Source organism: Oncorhynchus mykiss, chromosome 9 (assembly GCF_013265735.2).
Source record: "Oncorhynchus mykiss isolate Arlee chromosome 9, USDA_OmykA_1.1, whole genome shotgun sequence".
Taxonomy (NCBI): Eukaryota; Metazoa; Chordata; class Actinopteri; order Salmoniformes; family Salmonidae; genus Oncorhynchus; species Oncorhynchus mykiss.
Genome location: NC_048573.1, coordinates 2,102,957 through 2,127,569, shown reverse-complemented (window position 1 = coordinate 2,127,569; position 24,613 = coordinate 2,102,957). Strand labels below are relative to the sequence as shown.

Genomic DNA, 24,613 nt, shown 5'->3' with positions numbered 1-24,613 from the left:
GCCAGTAGAGGACTGGTCACCCCTCAGAGCCTGGTTCCTATCTACCCAGTACAGTCAGTAGAGGACTGGTCACCCCTCAGAGCCTGGTTCCTCTCTACCTAGTACAGCCAGTAGAGGACTGGTCACCCCTCAGAGCCTGGTTCCTCTGGTCTACCCAGTACAGCCAGTAGAGGACTGGTCACCCCTCTACCCAGTATACCCATCAGTATTATAGTAATAAACCATGAGGTCTGTGATTAACAGTTGACCCATCAGTATTATAGTAATAAACCATGAGGTCTGTGATTAACAGTTGACCCATCAGTATTATAGTAATAAACCATGAGGTCTGTGATTAACAGTTGACCCATCAGTATTATAGTAATAAACCATGAGGTCTGTGATTAACAGTTGACTCATCAGTATTATAGTAATAAACCATGAGGTCTGTGATTAACAGTTGACCCATCAGTATTATAGTAATAAACCATGAGGTCTGTGATTAACAGTAGACCCATCAGTATTATAGTAATAAACCATGAGGTCTGTGATTAACAGTTGACCCATCAGTATTATAGTAATAAACCATGAGGTCTGTGATTAACAGTTGACCCATCAGTATTATAGTAATAAACCACGAGGTCTGTGATTAACAGTTGACCCATCAGTATTATAGTAATAAACCATGAGGTCTGTGATTAACAGTTGACCCATCAGTATTATAGTAATAAACCACGAGGTCTGTGATTAACGGTTGACCCATCAGTATTCTAGTAATAAACCATGAGGTCTGTGATTAACAGTTGACCCATCAGTATTCTAGTAATAAACCATGAGGTCTGTGATTAACAGTTGACCCATCAGTATTCTAGTAATAATCATAATCTCTATATGTGAAACTAACAAGACAACAACTTACCTTGTTCTTCCAGTAGTTCTCTACACTCTGTAGACAAAAGAAAACAAATGTATAAAATACAAAAATAATCATTAAAAAGCTTAAACACAAAGTATTTTAAAACACAAATTAATATACAGTATAACCATTAAAACCATGAGGTCTGTGAGAAACAGTTGACCCATCAGTGTTATAGAAGGTAACCTGGTATAAGTGAATAGAGTCTAATGGACAGTATATGGGTCATTCCTAGTTATATCCTGATCTAATACAGGACTGGTCTGAAGGTAACCTGGTATAAATGAATAGAGTCTAATGGACAGTATATGGGTCATTCCTAGTTATATCCTGATCTAATACAGGACTGGTCTGAAGGTAACCTGGTATAAATGAATAGAGTCTAATGGACAGTATATGGGTCATTCCTAGTTATATCCTGATCTAATACAGGACTGGTCTGAAGGTAACCTGGTATAAATGAATAGAGTCTAATGGACAGTATATAGGTCATTCCTAGTTATATCCTGATATAATACAGGACTGGTCTGAAGGTAACCTGATATAAATTAATAGAGTCTAATGGACAGTATATGGGTCATTCCTAGTTATATCCTGATCTAATACAGGACTGGTCTGAAGGTAACCTGGTATAAATGAATAGAGTCTAATGGACAGTATATGGGTCATTCCTAGTTATATCCTGATCTAATACAGGACTGGTCTGAAGGTAACCTGGTATAAATAAATAGAGTCTAATGGACAGTATATGGGTCATTCCTAGTTATATCCTGATCTAATACAGGACTGGTCTGAAGGTAACCTGGTATAATTAAATAGAGTCTAATGGACAGTATATGGGTCATTCCTAGTTATATCCTGATCTAATACAGGACTGGTCTGAAGGTAACCTGGTATAAATAAATAGAGTCTAATGGACAGTATATGGGTCAATCCTAGTTATATCCTGATCTAATACAGGACTGGTCTGAAGGTAACCTGGTATAAATGAATAGAGTCTAATGGACAGTATATGGGTCATTCCTAGTTATATCCTGATCTAATACAGGACTGGTCTGAAGGTAACCTGGTATAAATGAATAGAGTCTAATGGACAGTATGTGGGTCATTCCTAGTTATATCCTGATCTAATACAGGACTGGTCTGAAGGTAACCTGGTATAAATGAATAGAGTCTAATGGACAGTATATGGGTCAATCCTAGTTATATCCTGATCTAATACAGACTGGTCTGAAGGTAACCTGGTATACATGAATAGAGTCTAATGGACAGTATGTGGGTCATTCCTAGTTATATCCTGATCTAATACAGGACTGGTCTGAAGGTAACCTGGTATAAATGAATAGAGTCTAATGGACAGTATATGGGTCAATCCTAGACATCAAGGACCAGTCAGACATCAAGGACCAGTCAGAGATCAAGGACCAGTCAGAGGTCAAGGACCAGTCAGAGATCAAGGACCAGTCAGAGGTCAAGGACCAGTCAGACATCAAGGACCAGTCAGAGATCAAGGACCAGTCAGAGATCAAGGACCAGTCAGAGATCAAGGACCAGTCAGAGGTCAAGGACCAGTCAGAGATCAAGGACCAGTCAGAGATCAAGGACCAGTCAGAGATCAAGGACCAGTCAGAGGTCAAGGACCAGTCAGAGATCAAGGACCAGTCAGAGGTCAAGGACCAGTCAGACATCAAGGACCAGTCAGAGATCAAGGACCAGTCAGAGATCAAGGACCAGTCAGAGGTCAAGGACCAGTCAGACATCAAGGACCAGTCAGAGGTCAAGGACCAGTAAGACATCAAGGACCAGTCAGACATCAAGGACCAGTCAGAGATCGAGGTTAAACTCACCTTCAGTATGTTTTCTCCACATGTAGACACAAATAGAAGCTGCAAGAACTACAACAGCTGCTGCTATTAGACCAACAATCAACCCTACGTGTGATTTAGGAAACAGGTCATCTGAAACAGAGAAGTCATGTCAAACCATTACAACACTACATATATACTGTACAGGAAGTAAAGCATCATTACTGCTGAACAGACCAATAAGGTCATCCCCTAGGAAACCGTCCTCCACTAACTAGTCTAACTAACTAGAGGTCTCAGGTATTTGGGTTAACCAATGAAGACCTCACCTGGGACATGAATCTCTGTCTCCTTCGTGTGGTTGATCTCCGGCTGTTGAACTCTACAGGTGAACCTGTTGGTGTCAGTCTGGTCCACGGTGACATGTCGTCTCAGAGCGTAGAGGTCCTCTGAGGCCTTGTATTTCTCTGGAGGTCCATCAGCAGGGAGGATGGTTCCAGAACTGTTCAGAAACTCCATCTCAGGTTCAGGAAACCAGCCTCCAGACTCACACTTCAGGACCACCCCCCAGTCTTTAGTTCCATTAATAGATATCACTGGCTGAAATACAGCACCTACAGATACAAGATAAAACAGAGATCACTGGCTGAGATACAGCACCTACAGATACAAGATAAAACAGAGATCACTGGCTGAGATACAGCACCTACACAGATACAAGATAAAACAGAGATCACTGGCTGAGATACAGCACCTACAGATACAAGATAAAACAGAGATCACTGGTTGAGATACAGCACCTACAGATACAAGATAAAACAGAGATCACTGGCTGAGATACAGATACAAGATAAAACAGAGATCACTGGTTGAGATACAGCACCTACAGATACAAGATAAAACAGAGATCACTGGCTGAGATACAGCACCTACAGATACAAGATAAAACAGAGATCACTGGTTGAGATACAGCACCTACAGATACAAGATAAAACAGAGATCACTGGCTGAGATACAGATACAAGATAAAACAGAGATCACTGGTTGAGATACAGCACCTACAGATACAAGATAAAACAGAGATCACTGGCTGAGATACAGCACCTACAGATACAAGATAAAACAGAGATCACTGGTTGAGATACAGCACCTACAGATACAAGATAAAACAGAGATCACTGGCTGAGATACAGATACAAGATAAAACAGAGATCACTGGTTGAGATACAGCACCTACAGATACAAGATAAAACAGAGATCACTGGTTGAGATACAGCACCTACAGATACAAGATACAACAGAGATCACTGGCTGAGATACAGCACCTACAGATACAAGATAAAACAGAGATCACTGGCTGAGATACAGCACCTACAGATACAAGATAAAACAGAGATCACTGGCTGAGATACAGCACCTACAGATACAAGATAAAACAGAGATCACTGGTTGAGATACAGCACCTACAGATACAAGATAAAACAGAGATCACTGGTTGAGATACAGCACCTACAGATACAAGATAAAACAGAGATCACTGGCTGAGATACAGATACAAGATAAAACAGAGATCACTGGTTGAGATACAGCACCTACAGATACAAGATAAAACAGAGATCACTGGTTGAGATACAGCATCTACAGATACAAGATAAAACAGAGATCACTGGTTGAGATACAGCACCTACAGATACAAGATAAAACAGAGATCACTGGTTGAGATACAGCACCTACAGATACAAGATAAAACAGAGATCACTGGTTGAGATACAGCACCTACAGATACAAGATAAAACAGAGATCACTGGCTGAGATACAGCACCTACAGATACAAGATAAAACAGAGATCACTGGTTGAGATACAGCACCTACAGATACAAGATAAAACAGAGATCACTGGTTGAGATACAGCACCTACAGATACAAGATACAACAGAGATCACTGGCTGAGATACAGCACCTACAGATACAAGATAAAACAGAGATCACTGGCTGAGATACAGCACCTACAGATACAAGATAAAACAGAGATCACTGGCTGAGATACAGCACCTACAGATACAAGATAAAACAGAGATCACTGGTTGAGATACAGCACCTACAGATACAAGATAAAACAGAGATCACTGGTTGAGATACAGCACCTACAGATACAAGATAAAACAGAGATCACTGGCTGAGATACAGATACAAGATAAAACAGAGATCACTGGTTGAGATACAGCACCTACAGATACAAGATAAAACAGAGATCACTGGTTGAGATACAGCATCTACAGATACAAGATACAACAGAGATCACTGGCTGAGATACAGCACATACAGATACAAGATAAAACAGAGATCACTGGCTGAGATACAGCACCTACAGATACAAGATAAAACAGAGATCACTGGCTGAGATACAGCACCTACAGATACAAGATAAAACAGATCACTGGCTGAGATACAGCACCTACACAGATACAAGATACAACAGAGATCACTGGCTGAGATACAGCACCTACAGATACAAGATAAAACAGATCACTGGCTGAGATACAGCACCTACAGATACAAGATTTGTAGTTTGCATTTGTATTTATTATGGATCCCCATTAGTTCCTGCCAAGGCAGCAGCTACTCTTCCTGTGGTTTATTATGGATCCCCATTAGTTCCTGCCAAGGCAGCAGCTACTCTTCCTGGGGTTTATTATGGATCCCCATTAGTTCCTGCCAAGGCAGCAGCTACTCTTCCTGGGGTTTATTATGGATCCCCATTAGTTCCTGCCAAGGCAGCAGCTACTCTTCCTGGGGTTTATAATGGATCCCCATTAGTTCCTGCCAAGGCAGCAGCTACTCTTCCTGGGGTTTATTATGGATCCCCATTAGTTCCTGCCAAGGCAGCAGCTACTCTTCCTGGGGTTTATTATGGATCCCCATTAGTTCCTGCCAAGGCAGCAGCTACTCTTCCTGGGGTTTATAATGGATCCCCATTAGTTCCTGTCAAGGCAGTAGCTACTCTTCCTGGCGTCCAGCAACATTAAGGCAGTTGACACAATTTTAAACCATTACAATACATTCACAGATTTCACACTGTGTGCCCTCAGGCCCCTAGTCCACCACTACCACATATCTACAGTACTAAATCCATGTAGGGTTGCACATTTTGGGGAATATTCAGAGGTGGAATTCCGTGGGAATTAACGGGAATATATGCAAATTAATGCCATTTAAATGTAGATGTTTCTTGCATTGGATATATTTACCATATCATATGGAGACAGAAACATAAACCTTTAACCTTAATCATAAGTAGACATTTAAAAAAAAATTGCACATGATTAAATCCTTCCATTTTAAATATAAAAACTATTTAGTTACGAATTAGTTATGAATTGAACTTTAATTAAATGAGTTGACTCTTCACATGGGATGATTTCACTGAACAACAAAAGAAAGGGAATATTGAATTGATGCCCAATGATCCATCGCATCTCCCAAAAATGTTTTCAACATACACATGTAAAATTATAGTAATTTCCGGACATTTACCAGAAGGTTTCCGACCCTAGATGGACCTTTGCCTAAATGCCTAATCAACAACATTAAACACTTCCTGCTATCTGAGACATACCTAAACAACAACATTAAACACTTCCTGCTATTTGAGAAATGCCTAGTCAACACTACTAAACACTTCCTGCTATTTAAGAAATGCCTAGTCAACATCATTAAACACTTCCTGTCATGTATTGTCATGTTGTGTCTTGTTTCTGTCCTTTCTCTTCACCCTGCCTCCCTCTGCTGGTCGTTTTAGGTTACCTTTTCTCCCCCTCTTTCCCCCAGCTGTTCCTTGTCTCCTCCTAACTACCTCGTCACCCCTTTTCCCACCTGTTCCCTTTTTCCCTCTGATTAGTCCTCTATATCTCTCTCTGTTTTTGTTTCTGTCTTTGTCGGATTCTTGTTTGTGTTATTCATGCCTGAACCAGACTATCGTCATGTTTGCTGCAACCTTGTCCTGTCCTGTCGGAATCTGCCGGTCCATCTGAGCCTATCTATGTTTTGTTATTAAAGAAGCTCTGTTTACGTTAATTCGCTTTTGGGTCCTCATTCACGCACCGTAACAGAAGAATCCGACCAAGAATGGACCCAGCGACTTCGGATCCTCTCCACTCAGCCGTCGAGATCCAGGGAGCGATGCTAGGCAGACACGAGCAGGAATTGTCTGCTGCTCGACATGCCGTTGAGACCCTGGCCACCCAAGTCTCCAACCTCACAGAACAGGTTCACCATCTCCGCCTCGATCCACCGGCCACTTCCAGGGCTTTCGAATCTCCGGAGCCCAGAATCAATAACCCGCCGTGTTACTCTGGGGAGCCCACTGAATGCCGCTCGTTCCTCACCCAGTGTGATATTGTGTTTTCTCTCCAGCCCAACACTTACTCCAGGAGCACTGCTCGTGTCACCTACGTCATATCTCTCCTTACTGGACGGGCTCGTGAGTGGGGCACGGCAATCTGGGAGGCAAGGGCTGAGTGTACTAACCAGTATCAGGACTTTAAGGAGGAGATGATACGGGTTTTTGATCGATCTGTTTTTGGGGAGGAGGCTTCCAGGGTCCTGTCTTCCCTATGTCAAGGTAATCGATCCATAACAGACTACTCTATTGAGTTTCGCACTCTTGCTGCCTCCAGTGGCTGGAACGAGCCGGCTTTGCTCGCTCGTTTTCTGGAGGGTCTCCGCGCAGAGGTAAAGGATGAGATTCTCTCCCGGGAGGTTCCTTCCAGCGTGGATTCCTTGATTGAACTCGCTATTCGCATTGAGCGACGGGTTGATCTTCGTCACCGAGCTCGTGGAAAGGAGCTCGCGTTCTCCGTTGCCCCCCTCTCCGCATCACTACCATCTTCCTCTGCCGGCTCGGGTGCTGAGCCTATGCAGCTGGGAGGTATCCGCATCTCGACTAAGGAGAGGGAACGGAGAATCACCAACCGCCTCTGTCTCTATTGCGGTTCTGCTGGTCATTTTGTCACTTCATGTCCAGTAAAAGCCAGAGCTCATCAGTAAGCGGAGGGCTACTGGTGAGCGCTACTACTCCTGTCTCTCCTTCAAGATCCTGCACTACCTTGTCGGTCCATCTACGCTGGACCGGTTCGTCAGCTTCCTGCAGTGCCTTAATAGACTCTGGGGCGGAGGGCTGTTTTATGGACGAGACCTGGGCTCGGGAACATGACATTCCTCTCAGACAGTTAAGGGAGTCCACGGCCTTGTTCGCCCTGGATGGTAGTCCTCTCCCCAGGATTCAGCGTGAGACGCTACCTTTAACCCTCACTGTTTCTGGTAATCATAGCGAAACCATTTCTTTTTTAATTTTTCGTTCACCTTTTACACCTGTTGTTTTGGGCCATCCCTGGCTAGTTTGTCATAATCCTTCCATTAATTGGTCTAGTAATTCTATCCTCTCCTGGAACGTCTCTTGTCATGTGAAATGTTTAATGTCTGCTATCCCTCCTGTTTCCTCTGTCTCTTCTTCACAGGAGGAGCCTGGTGATTTGACAGGGGTGCCGGAGGAATATCACGATCTGCGCACGGTGTTCAGTCGGTCCAGGGCCACCTCTCTTCCTCCACACCGGTCGTATGATTGTAGTATTGATCTCCTTCCGGGAACCACTCCCCCCCGGGGTAGACTATACTCTCTGTCGGCTCCCGAACGTAAGGCTCTCGAAGATTATTTGTCTGTAGCTCTTGCCGCCGGTACCATAGTCCCCTCCTCCTCTCCCGCCGGAGCGGGGTTTTTTTTTTGTTAAGAAGAAGGACGGGTCCCTGCGCCCCTGCATAGATTATCGAGGGCTGAATGACATAACAGTGAAGAATCGTTATCCGCTTCCTCTTATGTCTTCAGCCTTCGAGATCCTGCAGGGAGCCAGGTTTTTCACTAAGTTGGACCTTCGTAACGCTTACCATCTCGTGCGCATCAGGGAGGGGGACGAGTGGAAGACGGCGTTTAACACTCCGTTAGGGCACTTTGAATACCGGGTTCTTCCTTTCGGCCTCGCTAACGCTCCAGCTGTTTTTCAGGCATTAGTCAATGATGTCCTGAGAGACATGCTGAACATCTTTGTCTTCGTTTACCTTGACGATATCCTGATTTTTTCACCGTCACTCCAGATTCATGTTCAGCACGTTCGACGTGTCCTCCAGCGCCTTTTAGAGAATTGTCTTTTTGTGAAGGCTGAGAAGTGCACTTTTCACGCCTCCTCCGTCACATTTCTCGGTTCTGTTATTTCCGCTGAAGGCATTAAGATGGATCCCGCTAAGGTCCAAGCTGTCATTGATTGGCCCGTCCCTAAGTCACGCGTCGAGTTGCAGCGCTTTCTCGGCTTCGCGAATTTCTATCGTCGTTTCATCCGTAATTTCGGTCAGGTGGCAGCCCCTCTCACAGCCCTTACTTCTGTCAAGTGGTCCGTTTCCGCCCAGGGAGCTTTTGATCTCCTCAAGAATCGTTTTACATCCGCACCTATCCTTGTTACACCTGACGTCTCTAGACAGTTCATTGTCGAGGTTGACGCGTCAGAGGTGGGCGTGGGAGCCATTCTTTCTCAGCGCTCCCCCTCTGACGACAAGGTCCACCCTTGCTCGTATTTTTCTCATCGCCTGTCGCCGTCGGAACGTAACTATGATGTGGGAAACCGCGAGCTGCTCGCCATCCGCTTAGCCCTAGGCGAATGGCGACAGTGGTTGGAGGGGGCGACCGTTCCTTTTGTCGTTTGGACTGACCATAGGAACCTTGAGTACATCCGTTCTGCCAAACGACTTAATGCGCGTCAGGCTCGTTGGGCGCTGTTTTTCGCTCGTTTCGAGTTCGTGATTTCTTATCGTCCGGGCTCTAAGAACACCAAGCCTGATGCTTTATCTCGTCTCTTCAGTTCTTCAGTAGCCTCCGCTGACCCCGAGGGGATTCTCCCTGAGGGGCGTGTTGTCGGATTGACTGTCTGGGGAATTGAGAGGCAGGTAAAGCAAGCACTCACTCACACTCCGTCGCCGCGCGCTTGTCCTAGGAACCTTCTTTTCGTTCCCGTTCCTACTCGTCTGGCCGTTCTTCAGTGGGCTCACTCTGCCAAGTTAGCCGGCCACCCTGGCGTTCGGGGTACGCTTGCTTCCATTCGCCAGCGTTTTTGGTGGCCCACCCGGGAGCATGACACGCGTCGTTTCGTGGCTGCTTGTTCGGTCTGCGCGCAGACTAAGTCCGGTAACTCCCCTCCTGCCGGCCGTCTCAGGCCGCTTCCCATTCCCTCTCGACCGTGGTCTCACATCGCCTTAGATTTTATCACCGGACTGCCTTCGTCAGCGGGGAAGACTGTTATTCTTACGGTTGTCGATAGGTTCTCTAAGGCGGCTCATTTTATTCCCCTTGCTAAGCTTCCTTCTGCTAAAGAGACGGCACAAATCATCATCGAGAATGTTTTCAGAATTCATGGCCTTCCGTCAGACGTCGTTTCGGACAGAGGTCCGCAATTCACGTCTCAATTTTGGAGGGAGTTTTGCCGTTTGATTGGGGCTTCCGTCAGTCTCTCTTCCGGCTTTCACCCCCAGTCTAACGGTCAAGCAGAACGGGCCAATCAGACTATTGGTCGCATCTTACGCAGTCTTTCTTTTCGTAACCCTGCGTCTTGGTCAGAACAGCTCCCCTGGGCAGAATACGCCCACAACTCGCTTCCTTCGTCTGCGACCGGGCTATCTCCCTTTCAGAGTAGCCTCGGGTACCAGCCTCCGCTGTTCTCATCTCAGTTCGCCGAGTCCAGCGTCCCCTCCGCTCAGGCTTTTGTCCAACGTTGCGAGCGCACCTGGAAGAGGGTCAGGTCTGCACTTTGCCGTTATAGGGCGCAGACTGTGAGAGCTGCTAATAAGCGTAGAACTAAGAGTCCTAGATATTGTCGCGGTCAGAGAGTTTGGCTCTCCACTCAGAACCTTCCTCTTAAGACGGCTTCTCGCAAGTTGACCCCGCGGTTCATTGGTCCGTTCCGTATTTCTCAGGTCATTAATCCTGTCGCAGTGCGACTTCTTCTTCCGCGATATCTTCGTCGCGTCCACCCGGTCTTCCATGTCTCCTGTGTCAAGCCCGTTCTTCGCGCCCCCGCTCGTCTTCCCCCCCTCCCCCCCATCCTTGTCGAGGGCGCACCCATCTACAGGGTCCGTAGGATTTTGGACATGCGTCCTCGGGGCCGTGGTCATCAGTACCTAGTAGATTGGGAGGGGTACGGTCCTGAGGAGAGGAGTTGGGTTCCCTCTCGGGACGTGCTAGACCGTGCGCTGATCGATGATTTCCTCCGTTGCCGCCAGGTTTCCTCCTCGAGTGCGCCAGGAGGCGCTCGGTGAGTGGGGGGGTACTGTCATGTATTGTCATGTTGTGTCTTGTTTCTGTCCTTTCTCTTCACCCTGCCTCCCTCTGCTGGTCGTTTTAGGTTACCTTTTCTCCCCCTCTTTCCCCCAGCTGTTCCTTGTCTCCTCCTAACTACCTCGTCACCCCTTTTCCCACCTGTTCCCTTTTTCCCTCTGATTAGTCCTCTATATCTCTCTCTGTTTTTGTTTCTGTCTTTGTCGGATTCTTGTTTGTGTTATTCATGCCTGAACCAGACTATCGTCATGTTTGCTGCAACCTTGTCCTGTCCTGTCGGAATCTGCCGGTCCATCTGAGCCTATCTATGTTTTGTTATTAAAGAAGCTCTGTTTACGTTAATTCGCTTTTGGGTCCTCATTCACGCACCGTAACACTTCCTGCTATTTGAGAAATACCTAATCAACAACATTAACCACTTCCTGCTATCTGAGACATATCTAATCAACAAATTAAACACTTCCTGCTATTTGAGAAATGCCTAGTCAACATCATTAAACACTTCCTGCTATTTGAGAAATACCTAATCAACAGCATAAAACACTTCCTGCTATCTGAGACATACCTAATCAACAACATTAAACACTTCCTGCTATTTGAGAAATACCTAGCCAACAACATTAAACACTTCCTGCTATTTGAGAAATACCTAATCAACAACATTAAACATTAACAGAACCCTGCAGCACCCCAACAATATTAACAGAACCCTGCAGCACCCCAGTATTAACAGAACCCTGCAGCACTCCAATATTACCAGAACCCTGCAGCACTCCAGTATTACCAGAACCCTGCAGCACTCCAGTATTACCAGAACCCTGCAGCACTCCAATATTAACAGAACCCTGCAGCACTCCAGTATTAACAGAATCCTGCAGCACTCCAGTATTAACAGAACCCTGCAGCACCCCAGTATTAACAGAACCCTGCAGCACTCCAGTATTAACAGAACCCTGCAGCACTCCAGTATTAACAGAACCCTGCAGCACTCCAATATTAACAGAACCCTGCAGCACTCCAATATTAACAGATCCCTGCAGCACTTCAATATTAACAGAACCCTGCAGCACTCCAATATTACCAGAACCCTGCAGCACTCCAGTATTAACAGAACCCTGCAGCACTCCAATATTACCAGAACCCTGCAGCACTCCAGTATTACCAGAACCCTGCAGCACTCCAGTATTAACAGAACCCTGCAGCACTCCAATATTAACAGAACCCTGCAACACTCCAGTATTAACAGAACCCTGCAACACTCCAGTATTAACAGAACCCTGCAGCACTCCAATATTAACAGAACCCTGCAACACTCCAGTATTAACAGAACCCTGCAACACTCCAGTATTAACAAAACCCTGCAACACTCCAGTATTAACAGAACCCTGCAGCACTCCAATATTAACAGAACCCTGCAACACTCCAGTATTAACAGAACCCTGCAGCACTCCAGTATTAACAGAACCCTGCAGCACTCCAGTATTAACAGAACCCTGCAGCACTCCAGTATTAACAGAACCCTGCAGCACTCCAGTATTAACAGAACCCTGCAGCACTCCAGTAATAACAGAACCCTGCAACACTCCAGTATTAACAGAACCCTGCAGCACTCCAATATTAACAGAACCCTGCAACACTCCAGTATTAACAGAACCCTGCAGCACTCCAGTATTAACAGAACCCTGCAGCACTCCAGTATTAACAGAACCCTGCAGCACTCCAGTATTAACAGAACCCTGCAGCACCCCAGTATTAACAGAACCCTGCAGCACTCCAGTATTAACAGAACCCTGCAGCACTCCAGTATTAACAGAACCCTGCAGCACTCCAATATTAACAGAACCCTGCAACACTCCAGTATTAACAGAACCCTGCAGCACTCCAGTATTAACAGAATCCTGCAGCACCCCAGTATTAACAGAACCCTGCAGCACTCCAGTATTAACAGAACCCTGCAGCACTCCAGTATTAACAGAACCCTGCAGCACTCCAATATTAACAGAACCCTGCAACACTCCAGTATTAACAGAACCCTGCAGCACTCCAATATTAACAGAACCCTGCAGCACCCCAATATTAACAGAAAGATGGTCAGAAGTCATGAGCAGAACCCTGCAGTACTCCAGTATTAACAGAACCTTGCAGCACTCCAGTATTAACAGAACCCTGCAGCACTCCAGTATTAACAGAACCCTGCAGCACTCCAGTATTAACAGAACCCTGCAGCACTCCCAATACTAACAGAACCCTGCAGCACTCCAGTATTAACAGAACCCTGCAACACTCCAGTATTAACAGAATCCTGCAGCACTCCAGTATTAACAGAACCCTGCAGCACTCCAGTAATAATAGAACCCTGCAGCACATCAGTATTAACAGAACCCTGCAGCACTCCAGTATTAACAGAATCCTGTGTGGGAGAAAGATGTACATATAGGGAGGAACATAATACTGTACCACAAGAGAAAGATACACTTACAGTGCATTTACCATTCTGAGGCCAGAGTAAGGCCATGAGAGTATAGGACAGCTGCATTGTCTATTGTATAGGACAGGAGGCCAGAGTAAGGCCATGAGAGTATAGGACAGCTGCATTGTCTATTGTATAGGACAGGAGGCCAGAGTAAGGCCATGAGAGTATAGGACAGCTGCATTGTCTATTGTATAGGACAGGAGGCCAGAGTAAGGCCATGAGAGTATAGGACAGCTGCATTGTCTATTGTATAGGACAGGAGGCCAGAGTAAGGCCATGAGAGTATAGGACAGCTGCATTGTCTATTGTATAGGACAGGAGGCCAGAGTAAGGCCATGAGAGTATAGGACAGCTGCATTGTCTATTGTATAGGACAGGAGGCCAGAGTAAGGCCATGAGAGCATAGGACAGCTGCATTGTCTATTGTATAGGACAGGAGGCCAGAGTAAGGCCATGAGAGTATAGGACAGCTGCATTGTCTATTGTATAGGACAGGAGGCCAGAGTAAGGCCATGAGAGTATAGGACAGCTGCATTGTCTATTGTATAGGACAGGAGGCCAGAGTAAGGCCATGAGAGCATAGGACAGCTGCATTGTCTATTGTATAGGACAGGAGACCAGAGTAAGGCCATGAGAGCATAGGACAGCTGCATTGTCTATTGTATAGGACAGGAGGCCAGAGTAAGGCCATGAGAGCATAGGACAGCTGCATTGTCTATTGTATAGGACAGGAGGCCAGAGTAAGGCCATGAGAGTATAGGACAGCTGCATTGTCTATTGTATAGGACAGGAGGCCAGAGTAAGGCCATGAGAGTATAGGACAGCTGCATTGTCTATTGTATAGGACAGGAGACCAGAGTAAGGCCATGAGAGCATAGGACAGCTGCATTGTCTATTGTATAGGACAGGAGGCCAGAGTAAGGCCATGAGAGTATAGGACAGCTGCATTGTCTATTGTATAGGACAGGAGACCAGAGTAAGGCCATGAGAGCATAGGACAGCTGCATTGTCTATTGTATAGGACAGGAGACCAGAGTAAGGCCATGAGAGTATAGGACAGCTGGACATTGTCTATTGTATAGGACAGGAGGCCAGAGTAAGGCCATGAGAGTATAGGACAGCTGCATTGTCTATTGTATAGGACAGGAGGCCAGAGTAAGGCCATGAGAGCATAGGACAGCTGCATTGTCTATTGTATAGGACAGGAGGCCAGAGTAAGGCCATGAGAGCATAGGACAGCTGCATTGTCTATTGTATAGGACAGGAGACCAGAGTAAGGCCATGAGAGTATAGGACAGCTGCATTGTCTATTGTATAGGACAGGAGACCAGAGTAAGGCCATGAGAGCATAGGACAGCTGCATTGTCTATTGTATAGGACAGGAGGCCAGAGTAAGGCCATGAGAGTATAGGACAGCTGCATTGTCTATTGTATAGGACAGGAGGCCAGAGTAAGGCCATGAGAGCATAGGACAGCTGCATTGTCTATTGTATAGGACAGGAGACCAGAGTAAGGCCATGAGAGCATAGGACAGCTGCATTGGCTATTGTATAGGACAGGAGGCCAGAGTAAGGCCATGAGAGCATAGGACAGCTGCATTGTCTATTGTATAGGACAGGAGGCCAGAGTAAGGCCATGAGAGCATAGGACAGCTGCATTGTCTATTGTATAGGACAGGAGGCCAGAGTAAGGCCATGAGAGTATAGGACAGCTGCATTGTCTATTGTATAGGACAGGAGACCAGAGTAAGGCCATGAGAGTATAGGACAGCTGCATTGTCTATTGTATAGGACAGGAGACCAGAGTAAGGCCATGAGAGTATAGGACAGCTGCATTGTCTATTGTATAGGACAGGAGGCCAGAGTAAGGCCATGAGAGTATAGGACAGCTGCATTGTCTATTGTATAGGACAGGAGGCCAGAGTAAGGCCATGAGAGTATAGGACAGCTGCATTGTCTATTGTATAGGACAGGAGGCCAGAGTAAGGCCATGAGAGCATAGGACAGCTGCATTGTCTATTGTATAGGACAGGAGGCCAGAGTAAGGCCATGGGAGCATAGGACAGCTGCATTGTCTATTGTATAGGACAGGAGACCAGAGTAAGGCCATGAGAGCATAGGACAGCTGCATTGTCTATTGTATAGGACAGGAGACCAGAGTAAGGCCATGAGAGTATAGGACAGCTGCATTGTCTATTGTATAGGACAGGAGACCAGAGTAAGGCCATGAGAGTATAGGACAGCTGCATTGTCTATTGTATAGGACAGGAGGCCAGAGTAAGGCCATGAGAGTATAGGACAGCTGCATTGTCTATTGTATAGGACAGGAGACCAGAGTAAGGCCATGAGAGTATAGGACAGCTGCATTGTCTATTGTATAGGACAGGAGGCCAGAGTAAGGCCATGAGAGCATAGGACAGCTGCATTGTCTATTGTATAGGACAGGAGGCCAGAGTAAGGCCATGAGAGCATAGGACAGCTGCATTGTCTATTGTATAGGACAGGAGGCCAGAGTAAGGCCATGAGAGTATAGGACAGCTGCATTGTCTATTGTATAGGACAGGAGACCAGAGTAAGGCCATGAGAGCATAGGACAGCTGCATTGTCTATTGTATAGGACAGGAGGCCAGAGTAAGGCCATGAGAGCATAGGACAGCTGCATTGTCTATTGTATAGGACAGGAGGCCAGAGTAAGGCCATGAGAGTATAGGACAGCTGCATTGTCTATTGTATAGGACAGGAGGCCAGAGTAAGGCCATGAGAGTATAGGACAGCTGCATTGTCTATTGTATAGGACAGGAAACCAGAGTAAGGCCATGAGAGTATAGGACAGCTGCATTGTCTATTGTATAGGACAGGAGGCCAGAGTAAGGCCATGAGAGTATAGGACAGCTGCATTGTCTATTGTATAGGACAGGAGGCCAGAGTAAGGCCATGAGAGCATAGGACAGCTGCATTGTCTATTGTATAGGACAGGAGGCCAGAGTAAGGCCATGAGAGTATAGGACAGCTGCATTGTCTATTGTATAGGACAGGAGGCCAGAGTAAGGCCATGAGAGTATAGGACAGCTGCATTGTCTATTGTATAGGACAGGAGACCAGAGTAAGGCCATGAGAGTATAGGACAGCTGCATTGTCTATTGTATAGGACAGGAGGCCAGAGTAAGGCCATGAGAGTATAGGACAGCTGCATTGTCTATTGTATAGGACAGGAGGCCAGAGTAAGGCCATGAGAGCATAGGACAGCTGCATTGTCTATTGTATAGGACAGGAGGCCAGAGTAAGGCCATGAGAACATAGGACAGCTGCATTGTCTATTGTATAGGACAGGAGGCCAGAGTAAGGCCATGAGAGCATAGGACAGCTGCATTGGCTATTGTATAGGACAGGAGGCCAGAGTAAGGCCATGAGAGCATAGGACAGCTGCATTGTCTATTGTATAGGACAGGAGGCCAGAGTAAGGCCATGAGAGCATAGGACAGCTGCATTGTCTATTGTATAGGACAGGAGGCCAGAGTAAGGCCATGAGAGCATAGGACAGCTGCATTGTCTATTGTATAGGACAGGAGGCCAGAGTAAGGCCATGAGAGCATAGGACAGCTGCATTGTCTATTGTATAGGACAGGAGGCCAGAGTAAGGCCATGAGAGCATAGGACAGCTGCATTGTCTATTGTATAGGACAGGAGGCCAGAGTAAGGCCATGAGAGCATAGGACAGCTGCATTGTCTATTGTATAGGACAGGAGGCCAGAGTAAGGCCATGAGAGCATAGGACAGCTGCATTGTCTATTGTATAGGACAGGAGGCCAGAGTAAGGCCATGAGAGCATAGGACAGCTGCATTGTCTATTGTATAGGACAGGAGGCCAGAGTAAGGCCATGAGAGCATAGGACAGCTGCATTGTCTATTGTATAGGACAGGAGGCCAGAGTAAGGCCATGAGAGCATAGGACAGCTGCATTGTCTATTGTATAGGACAGGAGGCCAGAGTAAGGCCATGAGAGCATAGGACAGCTGCATTGTCTATTGTATAGGACAGGAGTTCAGAGTAAGGCCATGAGAGCATAGGACAGCTGCATTGTCTATTGTATAGGACAGGAGACCAGAGTAAGGCCATGAGAACATAGGACAGCTGGACATACCAAGGTCAGAGGGACATACAAAGGAGGGGGTTAGCCAAATGACCAACTGATGGACTATAGACATAGGGCATATATTTTTAGGACATGCAGACAAGCTGAACTTAAGGGGCCCATAGGATAAGATGGGCATGTATTATTTTTGGGACATAAAGAGGTCCTGTCACCATTATAACTTGACTGAAAGCAGATATGGGCGTTATCGAGCTGAACAAGTAGGAAGCACAGATTGGGATATAATGGTGGCAGATGGACTGAGGGAAGTAACTTCATTTGCATGTGGGATGGACTCATATGTTGTATGTGTATAAATACAGAGCCAGTGCTCTGGAAAAGGGTGTGTTCCGCGGACCATCTAGGCTTCTGATGTGTTTGTATTAAAAGCCTATATTGAATTCACAAGTTCTTGTAAGTGTTATATTTTGTAACGATCCTCCACGACACCTGCAGTACTCCAGTATTAACAGAACCCTGCAACACTCCAGTATTAACAGAACCCTGCAACACTCCAGTATTAACAGAACCCTGCAACACTCCAGTATTAACAGAATCCTGCAGTACTCCAGTATTAACAGAACCCTGCAACACTCCAATATTAACAGAACCCTGCAGCACTCCAGTATTAACAGAACCCTGCAGCACTCCAATATTAACAGAACCCTGCAGCACTCCAGTATTAACAGAACCCTGCAACCATCCAATATTAACAGAACCCTGCAGCACTCCAATATTAACAGAACCTACAGCACTCCAGTATTAACAGAACCCTGCAGCACTCCAGTATTAACAGAACCCTGCAGCACTCCAGTATTAACAGAACCCTGCAGCACTCCAATATTAACAGAACCCTGCAGCACTCCAGTATTAACAGAACCCTGCAGCACTCCAATATTAACAGAACCCTGCAACACTCCAGTATTAACAGAACCCTGCAGCACTCCAGTATTAACAGAACCCTGCAGCACTCCAGTATTAACAGAACCCTGCAGCACTCCAGTATTAACAGAACCCTGCAACACTCCAGTATTAACAGAACCCTGCAGCACTCCAGTATTAACAGAACCCTGCAACACTCCAGTATTAACAGAACCCTGCAGCACTCCAGTATTAACAGAACCCTGCAGCACTCCAGTATTAACAGAACCCTGCAGCACTCCAGTATTAACAGAACCCTGCAGCACTCCAGTATTAACAGAACCCTGCAGCACTCCAGTATTAACATGTCATCAACCTGAATACATTGTGATGTAACACTGAGATAATCATTAAACCATAACAGCTTTACTTGAATGACATCAATAATTCACTGTGTCAAAAGCCTTGGACAAATCAATGAGCAAAGCAGCACAATGCTGTTGACTATACAATACATTCTCTATAATATGTATTACTATCAGTACATAGTAACTACTGTGAGTCAACAGTAGGTAGTAGGAATATTGGGACACAGACAGTGAGTCAACAGCAGGTAGTAGGAATATTGTAACACAGACAGTGAGTCAACAGCAGGTAGAAGGAATATTGTAACACAGACAGTGAGTCAACAGTAGGTAGTAGGAATATTGGGACACGGACAGTGAGTCAACAGTAGGAATATTGGGACACAACCATTATATCCCAGTCAACAGTAGGAATATTGGGACACAACCAGTGAGTCAACAGTAGGTAGAAGGAATATTGGGACACAGACAATGAGTCAACAGTAGGAATATTGGGACACAGACAGTGTGACAGACCAGCAGAATACATGATCTATAACAGAGGAAGGAATGATGAGGGAGGAAGACCAGCTGAATACATGATGAGGGAGGAAGACCAGCTGAATACATGATGAGGGAGGAAGACCAGCTGAATACATGATGAGGGAGGAAGACCAGCTGAATACATGATGAGGGAGGAAGACCAGCTGAATACATGATGAGGGAGGAAGACCAGCTGAATACATGATGAGGGAGGAAGACCAGCTGAATACATGATGAGGGAGGATAACCAGCTGAATACATGATGAGGGAGGAAGACCAGCTGAATACATGATGAGGGAGGAAGACCAGCTGAATACATGATGAGGGAGGATGACCAGCTGAATACATGATGAGGGAGGAAGACCAGCTGAATACATGATCTATACAGAGGAAGGAATGATGAGGGAGGAAGACCAGCTGAATACATGATGAGGGAGGAAGACCAGCTGAATACATGACCACTAACAGAGGAAGGAATGATGAGGGAGGAAGACCAGCTGAATACATGATGAGGGAGGAAGACCAGCTGAATACATGATCTATAACAGAGGAAGGAATGATGAGGGAGGAAGACCAGCTGAATACATGATGAGGGAGGAAGACCAGCTGAATACATGATGAGGGAGGAAGACCAGCTGAATACATGATGAGGGAGGAAGACTGTTGCAGGAATTAAATTCCTCTATGTTTTAACACCCAATTAAAATTAAACACTCTGTCAATTCATAAGGATTTGTATGACCCTTATTTTATAAAAATGGACAGAGCCCAGTCTTAAAGTCAAACAGCAGCTTTTATTCACGAGAATACTGCTCCTTCCACATTTTACCACAGGTTATAAACTGAAAATGACGGAACATTTAGAAAACGCTGACATCTCTTCTTGACACTGGTGGAAAGGCTCTATAGCTCTCAAGCCTTCCCTCCTCACCTAGAGCCAAGGTCAGCCAGTGTAGATTAGCATTCTAGCCAGTCTGGCGATATAGTTCATTCATTTCTACCAAGGAACAGACAGGCATTGTTCTAATTCTTGATTATAAATGTTCCGTCTCTTCTTGACACTGGTAGAAAGGCTCTATAGTTCTCAAGCCTTCCCTTCTCACCTAGAGCCAAGGTCAGCCAGTGTAGATTAGCATTCTAGCCAGTCTGGCGATATAGTTCATTCATTTCTACCAAGGAACAGACAGTCATTGTTCTAATTCTTGATTATATTTACACACATTATATTCAGTACTAGGATTAAAAAGAAAATTCATAGATATACAGTAACATAATAGTATTCTGATTAGTACATATACAGTAACATAATAGTATTCTGATTAGTACATATACAGTAACATAATAGTATTCTGATTAGTACATATACAGTAACATAATAGTATTCTGATTAGTCAGTCCTGATTGAAATGTATACATAATTAGTCATTATTGATAAAAATCCCCTTAACATATCCACCCTTTGATTAAATATTATACATCCAATCACACATGTAGTTATATTAAAATATTAAAAAGCCCATTTCTATTTTTATTAGAGATATTTCTTGTCATCAAAACATCACCTAAACATAACCCACTACTTGCATTCGCACTGACTGTTTCTTAGGCCTACATCAGAATCATAACTCTTCTTATCAGGATTTTCGTTACAATCTTCATAAAAAAACAGTATTGAAACAAGATACAACCTAACCTCCCTAAATCAAATATAAATTCCCCGCAAATGAAGGATCCAGATTTGTCCACTTGTTCAGTATTCAGCACTCTACGGGTCAGAACCTGGAATCGGCCCGTACCTCACCATCTGTTGTGTCATCGATTTCTCCAGAGTCCTGGAAATAAGGCCTCGTACACAGGGAATTAGACAACAGCCACATAAAACTAAAACAGTCACACAGGTGAATGTAGCCCATAACACAGTGATCATAAAAAAATTCAATTTTCCAAACATACTATCAAACCAGTTAGTCAAAGAGATATCCACCCCAGAGTTTTCTGCCAAACCGTGAGCCAGGGTGGTCAAACCAGCTGAGGGTTTGGTCACTGATCTGTCCGGAGCTGTGTTATTTGGGATGAAAGTACAACACATGTTCCCGAAGGTCACGCATACTCCTCCCTTTTCAGCCAATAACATATCTAATGCAATTCTATTCTGCCAAGCCATTAGGCTGGTTGCTTCAGTCTGTTCTGCCAAACCTTTAATAGCATCTCTGATATAATTGATAAAGCGCTGTTGATTATAATAAATATAATTAATCCAGTCCCCGTTCTTATTGAGAGTAGACCACCAGAAAATGCTTGACTCTAATCCTGCTAGGATCTGATTTCTTGCTTTGAACTCATCTGGCACCTCCCGTGGAACCCCAATGTTATCAATATATACTCTGTCATCAAAAGACCCAGATGGAGTACCTCTTTTCTCCCGTTTGGCTAACTTCATGTCTTGGTGTTGAATGAGTGTGAAAGGCATTCCCAAATGTACAAGGGCACATAATCCTGTCCAATCTGCCGGTAATACTGGCCATAACATCATTCCCCCACACAACCACCAGATGTCAGCCCTGGCCCACTTTACCTTGTTGAAATCCCCAGAGTTCAACCAGCCTGTCAAATCAGACATGGTCTCGTCAGTGGTAATATTCTCTGTCCTATTGCAGGTACTAACTTCCCCCACATTTTTCCCATGTGTACTGTACCGGGCCAAACAGTAATATTCTCCTCTGGTCACTGTGAAGGGAGGAAGTCTTGATTTAAAGGGGAACCTGGGGATATAAATAGTGCAAATCAATACAACTGTCATTATCTGGCATTCCTGCTTTCATGAACAGCTTTACCATACAGGCCATTCCCTTAGGGGAATTAATTCCGTTTAGTGGAAAAGGGATAGTTGTTTACTGAGGTTTAGCTGTGGCACAGGCATAACATTCTTCTTTAGCTACTGATCTGTCCGTATATGGAATCCATTCCAACCATTAGTTGGAATCCCAAAACCCAGTCTCCACCTCTATAACTTCATTAAGGTCTTTGGTCTGAACTATTCGTACTGGTCCTTTACCCTGGATGATTACACTAGGAGTAGCCGTTGTGTTAGAGAGATTGGTTGAACTCCGACCGATCACATTCTCCTTATCAACTCTAACCTCTGCCACCTGGAACGGTACCATATAATCAGTTGAAAACTGGTCGAAGCCTACATACCATAACCAGAGATCCTGGGTCTTGACCGCTTTAATGTTAATTCGCACCTTTGTACAATACTTCCTCTGCTCGGGAACACAGTCCGAAACACCAACCCTTACTGTACTCCATCTGGTCCCAAATTGGGTGTATGTGTTTACGTAGCCATCCCTTTCAGTGTGAGCTATGACCTGGCTCCATGAATTACACTGTGATTTACACAAATACTTCCCATAGAGACCCATGGTCCTTGACCACCAAGGAGTGAATGACCCCATTTGGTCTACATAGAATTCGACTGAGATATCCTTGCCCAATTCCACTCTCACTTCCTTACTGTTTTGTTTCAGTGACCTTTTGAGATGCTTTGGTAACATCAAAGTTCCCTCATCTAGCACATGAGTCAAGTTACTCTCTTTGGCATTCTCCGGGGGGTCATGGTGGATCAGGAATATGGCCCCCACAATTAAACAGCTCAGGACGGTCAGCGCACATGTGAAGCCCCACCCTCTCCCCGAGAACATACCAACAGCCAGAGGCCAAGCCATCACTTCACTTCTATGAACGCTCCCAGCTGGGGAAAGGTCGGGTATAGGGAATCTTCAGAAGGAGTTTGACCCCCGTTCCATATGGGTCACGGTTCCTCTCCTACTCCTGTGATTGTTCGACAGGGTCACTGTGTCTTACACTCTTACAATGTGTGATATGCACCCAGGTAGCTCTTTCGGCTAATCTCACCGCGAAGGCAGTCACCAGGAGTACTTGGAATGGCCCCTCCCACCGTGGCTGCTTCCAGTTTCTTCTCTCCAGACCCAGTCTCCTGGTTGAATCTCGTGTGCCACCTCCTTCTGTAGTTCTCCTGTTGGGCATAAAACTTTTGACATACGAACAACCTCCTCATGTGTTCCACCATACTGCTTTCTATTTCTATATCTGCTTCCTCCAATCGTCCTAATTGGGGCATTCTATAGGGTCTACCAAAAACCTTCTCAAATGGAGATAGCCCCTCCCTATCAGGGGTTATTCTAATAGTCATTAACACTATGGGCATTTTACCCAGTTCATTCCGGTACTTGGGTGTGTTTTCCTTAATCTACTTTTTACCGATTGATTCATGCGCTCGATAAGACCAGCGCTCTGGGGGTGATAAGAACAATGTTTCTTCATATTTATATTCAATTTCTGACCTATATTATCAATTACTTGATTAGAAAAATGGGAACCATTGTCGCTATAAATAGTTTCTGGCAGTCCAAATCGCGGGATAATCTCTTGACATAATGCTCTAGCCACTGTTTCTGCGTCTGCTGAAGATGTAGGAAACGCCTCTATCCATTTAGTATATTTGTCAATAATTGTTAAACACCATTTCTTATTTTCACTTTTAGTTAATTCAATAATAATAATAATAATAATTAAATTTCCAATTGTTGGAATGGATACTTAGCCGCCGGGTGGTGCCCTCACTTTACCTTGGTGGTTACTTTGTGCGCATATAGTGCACCGTGAGCAAAAGTTTTAAAAATAGTTAGTTATTCCATATGCTACAAAGTGTTGTTTAAATAACCCTACCACACCCCCTGTTGATACATGGCTTTGCCCATGTAACAATATAGCAGCATATTTAAACAGTGACTTTGGTCAAATTGTAGATTCCCTTTGTGCCAGATACCTCCTCTATCTACGGCTCCCATTTTGACCCATCTAGTAACGTCCTTAATGGGGGCTCCAAGCTGACTTTCCCTCAGTATTTCGGTGTTGATATAAACTTCCTCCTTTAAGTGTGAGTCTGTGTGAGTGTGGTTTCCCCCCCGCTCTCTTCGCTTCCTCATCTGCCCGTCTATTCCCAATACTGACGCTATCCATGCCCTTAGTATGTGCCTCAATGCCAATGCTATCCATGCCAGGGGTATGTGCCTCAATGCTAACGCTGTCCATGCCCTTAGTATGTGCCTCAATGCTAATGCTATCCATGCCCTTAGCATGTGCCTCAATGCTAACGCTGTCCAT

General features: G+C 45.1%; 2 protein-coding genes across 2 annotated transcripts in view; both read right to left on the bottom strand.

Annotated features, from left to right (window-relative positions):
- Positions 1-3,009: 3,009 nt before the first annotated feature.
- LOC118965953 (butyrophilin-like protein 10) overlaps positions 3,010-24,613 on the bottom strand; it is a 35,009-nt gene continuing 13,405 nt past the window's right edge. Inside the window, exon 3 of the mRNA XM_036987035.1 lies at positions 3,010-3,314. Coding sequence (XP_036842930.1) covers positions 3,010-3,314 — 305 coding nt within the window. The remainder of the gene's footprint in view (positions 3,315-24,613) is intronic.
- LOC110514165 (butyrophilin subfamily 1 member A1) overlaps positions 20,741-24,613 on the bottom strand; it is a 281,923-nt gene continuing 278,050 nt past the window's right edge. The window contains exon 2 of the mRNA XM_036987023.1: positions 20,741-23,462. Coding sequence (XP_036842918.1) covers positions 21,192-22,226 — 1,035 coding nt within the window. The 5' untranslated portion in view covers positions 22,227-23,462 and the 3' untranslated portion in view covers positions 20,741-21,191. The remainder of the gene's footprint in view (positions 23,463-24,613) is intronic.